We start from the raw sequence: 8,191 nt of genomic DNA, 5'->3' as shown, positions 1-8,191 counted from the left end.
TTCATATATTTGCCTTGTGCTTTATCACATACAAAGGCCTTTTCAAATCTGTGTTCTCATTATGACTTGTTCCGTTTTGCAGTGGAGGCTACTGAGAAACTAACGGTGTGGACATTATCTCCACCGTAGGAAAGAGTAAGTGATCAGGTGAGCATGTAAACCTGCATGTCCCTCCAAAGCCCTCTGCACTGGGTAGTGTCTTGGCCAGTGCATCTCTGTCCCTTGGATTCAGGGAATTGTGACCTCCCGAGACAGAGGCACTGGCCCCCTCAGCACCCAACACAGGTTGGTGCGCTCACTGAATACACCTCTGTGGACGGCTCGATTTTTCAGAGCAGGATTGAACGGCAACACCTTCCCCCACTTTTCACTCCTAAACCTTGCATTCTTGTCGAGCTGGAGTCCACAAAGCCAAAATGGCCCGGTCTGAAAAGAATGTAAGAGAAGACATTCATGTTCTATTTGTGGCCCTAGAATGATTCCCAGCCAGTCATTCAATAAAGGCAACAAGAGCTGGGTGCGGTGGCTCACAGGGGTCATCCAGCACTTTGGGAGGCTGAGGCAAGAGGATTTCCTTATCCCAGGGGTTCAAGACCAGCCTGGGCAACTTGGCAAGCCCTTGTCTCTACAATAAATAAAAAAATTAGATGTGGTGCACATCTGTAGTTCCTGCTACTGGAAAGGCTGAGGCAGAAGGACTGCACTCCAGCCTGGGTGACAGAGTGAGACTCTGACTCAAAACAACAAAACAAAAAAAACCAAACAGGGCAATGGGCAATCTGTTCTGCTACTGAGCTCAGGGAACTCAGAACCCCTCTTCCAAGCATCGGATGCGACTCACCTGTGGTGTAATTGAAGACGTCGCCCAGAGGACTCTGCCCGGCCCTGTTGTAGGCAAACACACTGATAAAGTAGGTGAAACCGCACTCAGATAAGAACTCGCACTGGGTGAGGGATGTATTGCAGTGCACCTCCCAGCCGTCATCGCTTTTCACGAAGGCCACGTAGTAGTCGCCCAGATCCACACTGGACCAAGCCACAGACAGGCGGCCAGGGGACTCTTCTAGGATTGTCACTCTTCTGGGTGCACAAGCAACTAGGAAACGATTGGTAAGAAACACTTGTGAGATGACAGCTGGAGATTCTCTTTGCATCTTTGCAATGATGTAAGATTTCAAGACAACTCAAGTCAGCAACTCTGAGCTTTGTAACACATGGAATTTGGTGTACGCTATGTTAAACCATGCCAGGCGCAGGGGCTCATGCCTGTAATCCCAGCACTTTGGGAGGCCGAGGCAGGAGGATCGCTTGAGTCCAGGAGTTCAGGACCAGCCTCCTGAGTAGCTGGGACTATAGGCACGTGTCACCGCACCTGGCTAATTGCTTTTATTTTTTTGTAGAGATGAGGTGTCACTATATTGCCAAGACAGGTCTCAAACTCCTAGGCTCAAGCAATCCTCCTACCTCAGCCTCCCACAGTGCTGGGATTATAGGGATGTGTCGCCACATCCAGCCTAGTCTCCTAATTTTCAAAGAAGTTCTTTCTGGGCCAGGTGTGGTGGCTCATGCCTATAATCCCAGCTCTTTGGGAGGTGGAGGTGAGAGGATTGTCGGAACCCATGGGTACGAGACTAGCCTGGGCAACTTGGCCAGACCTTGTCTCTATAATCAAAAAATTAGCCAGGTGGGGTGGTGCGCACCTGTGGTTCAAGCTACTTGGAAGGCTGGGGTGGAAGGATCTCCTGAGCCCAGCAGATCGAGGCTGGGGTGGCCGCGAGCATGCCACTGCACTCCAGCCTGGGTGACCGAGTGAGACTCCAACTCAAAAAAAAGTTCTTTCTGCAATGCATGGTATCTGGTTTCACTACGGATATTATTCAAACTAAAGAATGTCCCACTTGATGCTTCCACCTTCTGGCTTTCGTTTTCACTCCTTCCAGAGTGTTCTGAAGCACTGTTGGAGACGACAGTCTCCCTCATGGCGGTCGCTCCGACTCGCCTTCCCTGCGGGCCTCATTCTTGTCTGCATACCAGTTTTCAAGGTCACTGCGGAAGACGACTTGCTGGATCCAGCATCGTTCCTTGCTAGCACTGAGACCAGGTACTCAGTTCCACACTGAAGGGAGGAGATGGTGCAGGAACTAGACGTGGTGCTGCATCTTCGCTCGGAGGAGCCACCCAAGGCTGTCACGGTGTAGTTGGCAGCGCCTTCCATGGGTGCCCATGAGAAAGCAGCCCTCAGGGCCCCACTGTCAAAAGAGACGTGAATGTTGGCAGGGGCGCGTGGACCTGCATTTTTGAGAAACAATTAAGGGTTTGTAGCAGCCTCCAGAACCCAAGTAAGATGTGCCATCACCACACCCCAGAGCTCAGAGTGTAACAACCCCAGTAGCCGAACACTTGCGAGGGTTCAATGCGTAAAATTGGACTTAGAAGACCCGGGAACCAGCGACGCATCTGTTATGAACTATGCAAACAGATCTGACCTTGGCTACACTATTTAATCTTTTTTCTCTGAGTCGGACGGAGTCTCACTCTGTCACCCGGGCTGGAGGACAGTGGCATGCTTGTGGCCGCCACAACCTCAACCTGCTGGGCTCCGGTGATCCTTCTGCCTCAGCCTTCCAAGTAGCTGGAACCACAGGCCTATGCCACCATGCTCGGCTAATTTTTTTATTTATTGTGGCAAAAAGGTCTCACCATGTTGCCCAGGCTGGTCTTGAACCCCTGGGCTCAGGCAATCCTCTTGCCTCCACCTCCCCAAGTGCTGGGGTTACAGGCACCAGTCACCAAGCCTGGCCTGTTTAATCTTTTTGGATATTTAATTTTTTCTACTTTCTACAATGTCTCTAATAAGATTAGTGCCTGTGGCCAGGTGTGGTGGCTCATACCTGTAATCCCAGCACTTTGGGAAGTGGAGGTGAGAGGATTACATGATCCCAGGAGTTCGAGACCAGCCTGGGTAATATAGTGAGCTTTTGTCCTACAAAAATAAAAAATAAAAAATAATTAGCCCAGCGTGGTGGCACACACCTGTAGTCCCAGCTACTTGCGAGGCTGAAATGGGAAGATCACCTGAGCCCAGGAGGTTGAGGCTGCAGTGAGCCACGAGTGTGTCGCTGCACTCCATCCTGGGTGGCAGAAACTGTGACTCAAAAAATCAAAATAAAAAAAAACCAAAGGCAAACTCTTCTCTCCTTCTTCCATGTCTGCCTTGGCCCATAGACAATATAGCTTCCGTTCCCCTTCAGACCTAGGGAGTGCTGAAGAGAACCTTTCCTGTTTCTTCCCACCCTTTCCTTGGTCCTCTACAAGGAACGAAACAGTTAATTTGTGGATGAGAGTCTGGTATCTATTTAGGTCACGTTGCCAGTGAACGGCTTACTCTGCCTCAAGAGAAGAAAAAGCACGCCTTGCTCTCTCTCTCTCCCCTCTCTCTCCATCTCCTCTCTCTGCTTCCCCTCTTGGCTGACTCCAACTACTCAGTTTGGACCCCAACTGTTATGCTGCAGGATCCCCTAGTCGGGGGATCCCTGGGTGGGGCCCGTGTTACATGCAGCTGGAGGAGAGGTGGCAGGAAGACCCCTGACAGTGTCAGGTCCCGGGGGAGGCCTTGGGGAAACAGATCTGAAACACGCATTCCCCACCCCTGCCGGGGTGCCCGCAGGAGCCTCGCCTTGTTTGCTTGCTGTGTGTCTCTGGAACAATGCCGGCTCAAGGCTGGCACACACTCAGTGTCCGCAGCAGAGATGGATTCCTGCTTGGCCCGGTTCTTAGATTATTGGCCCAGAGCCAGGAAGGAACAAGGGGCGACTGGTGAGCCTGACAAGAAGTTCCCCTGTGTGACGTTGAGTGTGTGTGTTGGTGAGCCCAACAGGAGTCATCTCCGTCTCGTGTGTTGCAGGTGTGTGCTGAAATGAGTTGGATATCAGAATCCTCTGTGCATTCTCAGCAAAACTGCTTTATCTCTGCAGGAAGCATTTAAACTACTGAGGAGTAATAGTCAAGGCACTGGAAATAACTTCATCATACCTTTTAATAGCTACTGCCAGCTGCTCTGTGCTTATCATTTAATACTGCTCTTTTTTTGGGAAAAAAAAAAATTAAAGCCAGGCATGGTGGCTCACAGCTATAATCCCAGCATTTTGGGAGGTGGAGTTGAAAGAATTGAGTGAGCCCAGGGGTCCGTGACCAGCCTTGGTAACTTGGCGAGACCTCATCTCCACAATAAGTCAAAAAATTAGCTGGGCATGGTGGTGAGTACCTGTGATTCTAGCTACTTGGAAGGCTTAGGTGGAAGGATCGCCTGAGCCCAGAAGGTCGAGGCTGTGGTAGCCATGATCATGCCAATGTACTCTAGCCTGGGAGAAGAAGCGAGACTCCGACTCAAAAAATCATTAAAAAAAAATTTTAAGTTGATTTATTCTGGCCAATACGAGTGACCTCAGGCCCAGAAACACCCATCCTCAGGACATCCTAAGGACATGTGCCCCCCCCATGGTTGAATGGTAGCTTGGTTATATACAATTTAAGGAGGCAGAAGTTACAAAAACCATACAATACATGTGAGATATTCATGAGTTCAGCCTGGGAAGGAGGGGCATTTCCAAGCGAGAACTTGCAGGTGATAAATGGATTCAAAGATTTCTTGAAGGTGATTTGTAGTACCTATCTGAGGGATTTTGGCTATTAGTAGAGAGAGATTTTGCTGAGATAGCTTCGCCCTTGATGGCTGGGATGCAAAGCCTCCCTCCTTCATTTAAAAAGAGGCTGGACACGATGGCTCACGTCTGTCTACTTGGAAGGATCGCCTGGGCACAGCCAGTCGAGTCTGCAGTGGCTGTGAATATGCCATTGCACTCCAGCCTGGGTGACAGAGGGAGATTCCAACTCAAAAAAAAAAAAAAGCTAGGCACGGTGGCTCACACTTGTAATCCCAGCAATTTGAGAGGTGGAGGCGGGAGGATTGCCTGAGCCCAGGGATTTGAAACCAGCCTGGGCAGTATGGTGAGACCTCATCTTTATAATAAATCTAAAAATTCATCGGGTGTGGTAGTGGGCGCCTATAGACCAGCTACGTGGAAGGCTGAGGCAGAAGGATCACCTGAGCACAGCAGGTCAAGGCTGCAGTGGGCGTGCTACTGCATTCCAGCCCGGGTGTCAGTGAGACTCCAACTCAAGCAAGCAGACAAAAAACATCTAAAGTGAGACTGCTGGAGGCTAAGTTGAGAATTCTTACTTGTTCTCTGGTTGCAGGTGGAGTCATCCCCTGGAATGCCATTGGCGTTCCATGCGTAGGCCTTGATGGTGTACAGCGTCCCAGCTTCCAGCCTAGTAAACGTCCAGGAGGTGTCGGTCGTGTTCTCCTTCCACACACTGCCCAGACCATTGGCTCGCATGATGGACACGGAGAACCCGATTGCCATGTACACAGCCTCCCACTGCACCAGAATCGAGTCTGAACTTGGAGAGCTGACTTCTAGGATTGGGGCAGCCAATACTGAAAGGACAAAAACACATGACTTTGTGTTACCAAGGCCCAACAGAGGATCATGCAGACTCAAGGGTAAGTAAATCGAGGTTGGTTGTTCTTATTATGAAATAATGATCTGCTTTATAAAAGGATTCACAACAGCCGGGCACGGTGGCTCACGTTTGTAATCCCAGCACTTTGGGAGGCTGAGGCGAGAGAATTGCCTGAGCCCAGGGGTTTGAAACCAGCCTGGGCAATGAGGAGACCTCATCTCTATAATAAATAAAAAAAGTAGCTGGGTGTAGGGACAGGTGCCTGTAGTTCCGGCTACTTGGAAGGTCGAGGCTGTGGTGGCTGTGAGCACACCATTGCACTCCAGCCTGGATGACAGAGTGAGACTCCAACTCAAAAAAAACTTTAAAAGGATTCACAACAGAGCTCCATTAAACAATTGCTATTTAAGCATGTGTGAGTCATAAGTGACTTGGCAGAGAAATGGGGAACAAAGAAACTCTAAATATTACTTAGGAACTACTTTCAACTGGAAGTTGGTCAGAAATTAGGTAAAATATCTCTGTAATCATACTTATAAATCAATAGGGAAGTGATATGCACTGTTATTTTATTTATTTATTTATTTATTTGAGTCAGAGTCTCACTCTGTCACCCAGGCTGGAGTGCAATGGCACGCTCCCGGCCACCACAGCCTCGACCTGCTGGACTCAGGTGATCCTTCCGCCTCAGTCTTCCAAGTAGCTGGAACTACAGGCACAAACCACCATGCCTGGCTACTTTTTTGATTTATTGTAGAGACAAGGTCTCACCAAGTTGCCAAGGCTGGTCTCAAACCCCTGGGTTCAGGCTGTCCTCTCACCTTGGCCTCCCAAAGTGCTGGGATTACCAGCGTGAGCCACCGCACCCAGTATTTATTTTATGTTATTTTATTTTTGACTCAGAATCTCACTCTGTTGCTCAGGCTGAAGTACAGTGACAAGTTCACTGCTCACTGGAGACTCGACCTCCTGGGCTCAGGCAATCCTTCTGCCTCCGCCTCCCAGGTACAGGTGTGCACCACCATGCCTGGTTAATTTCTTGTAGAGATGTGGTCTTGCTATGTTGCCCAGGCTGGTCTCGAACTGTGGGCTCAGGCAATCCTCTGCCTCCCAAAGTGCTGGGATTGCAAGAGTGAGCCACCACGCCCAGCCGTCCTATGCCAGAGACTTAAAAGCAGGTATGCTTTTAAAGGCGCCCAGGGATTGCTTAATTTTCCAAAGTAAAGCATCTGACATTTGGATGCCACCTCTTCCACAGATACCTGAGCTCCCAAAAAGCATCATTTGGTTGTTTTCACTTCAGGGCCCTGAATTATGGGCATTCACATGACACCCGATCACGTCATGCACCCGCAGCACCAGTGTCACCAACTCAGGTCACAAGCACATGCTCGATGGAGCTGAGTAGCCGGCTACCTGTCTTTGCCTGCTTTGGAGGTGAGGCCTGGCTTCTCCCGGCAGCGCTGACAGATCTGATGGTGATTTGGTACAAGGTCGCAGCCTTCAGGCCCGTCACGGTGCCCGGGGAATTGGCCACCATGGTCTCAATGACCGTGTCTCCATCTTCGGCTGTGAGGAGGTAACTGGTGGCGCCTGGCACTGTAGCCCATTCTACGGTGATACTGTTGCTGATTTTTGAATATGCCTGATCAATGGTGGGTATTTCAGGAGCTGAAAGAGATTTTTTAGAGTGGTACAAGATACCTGCAACGATTCCTTTTTTCCCATCATTTTACTCTTCAAACTGAGTCCTTCGCATGCTCAGACAGACTTGTTCTTATTTTCCAGATCGGGCGGGGGGGAACAGAAAAAGAAAAAGAAAGGCCAAGCTACTCTCCAGAAGAGAGTCAGAAAGCTCCAACCTCTCATTCAGGGATGGTATTTCAAAATTTGCACTTTTTTTTTTGAGTCAGGGTCTCACTCTGTTGCCAAGGCTGGAGGGCAGTGATACAATCGTGGCTCACCGCAGTCTTGACCTCCCAGGCTCAGGTGATCCTCCTGCCTCAGCCTCCCAAGTAGCTGGAACCACAGGCTCATGCCACCATGCCTGGCAATTTTGGGATTTTTTTTGTAGAGACGAGGTCTCGCTCTGTTACCCAGGCTGGTCTCCAACCCCTGGGCTCAAGCGATCCTCCTGCCTCGGCATCCCAAAGTGTTGAGATTATAGGCGTGAGCCACTATGCCCTGCCTCTTTGCACTTCTTGTACTTTTGAAAGAATTAATCTAGCCTGGGAAGTGATTGTAGGGAAGACTCTGGGAGGAGAGAGAATAATTGCCGGCCTTTTTTTCCAGGGGATTCCACCCTGGTTCTGCCACCGGCCTCCTCTCCCTGCACACTGCACTGCATGGCTCCCTGAGGCCAGCCTCTATGCCCCACCTCCTCCCGGGGTGGCCGTGGTCACACCCCATGCACTTTGCACATTTCCTAAATGGCATTCAAGCTAATGGAGGAAGGAGGGAGAAATGAGTTCTTTGTTATCGTGGCTCCACAGCACTTTCTTTCATATCACCGGAGTGGAATCATCTTCAGATTCTTCTTCTAAAATAAGAGTAGAAGCCGGGCTCGGTGCCTCAGCCTGTTATCCCGCGCCTTTGGGAGGCTGAGGTGAGTGGATTGCCTGAGCCCGCGGGTTCGAGACCTGCCTGGGCAGCAAGACCTCATCTC

General features: G+C 50.1%; 1 protein-coding gene across 1 annotated transcript in view; it reads right to left on the bottom strand.

Moving 5' to 3' along the window:
- FNDC7 (fibronectin type III domain containing 7) overlaps positions 1–8,191 on the bottom strand; it is a 35,024-nt gene that overhangs the window by 21,639 nt on the left and 5,194 nt on the right. The window contains exons 3-6 of the mRNA XM_008069657.1: positions 6,943–7,197; positions 5,240–5,500; positions 2,032–2,289; positions 842–1,096 (exon numbers count right to left, since the gene is read on the bottom strand). Coding sequence (XP_008067848.1) covers positions 842–1,096; positions 2,032–2,289; positions 5,240–5,500; positions 6,943–7,197 — 1,029 coding nt within the window. The remainder of the gene's footprint in view (positions 1–841; positions 1,097–2,031; positions 2,290–5,239; positions 5,501–6,942; positions 7,198–8,191) is intronic.

Source organism: Carlito syrichta, unplaced genomic scaffold (assembly GCF_000164805.1).
Source record: "Carlito syrichta isolate Samal-C Ts95f unplaced genomic scaffold, Tarsius_syrichta-2.0.1 Scaffold312159, whole genome shotgun sequence".
NCBI lineage: Eukaryota > Metazoa > Chordata > Mammalia > Primates > Tarsiidae > Carlito > Carlito syrichta.
Note: the sequence above shows the minus strand (reverse complement) of the source record. Positions and strands in the feature narration are given on the sequence as shown.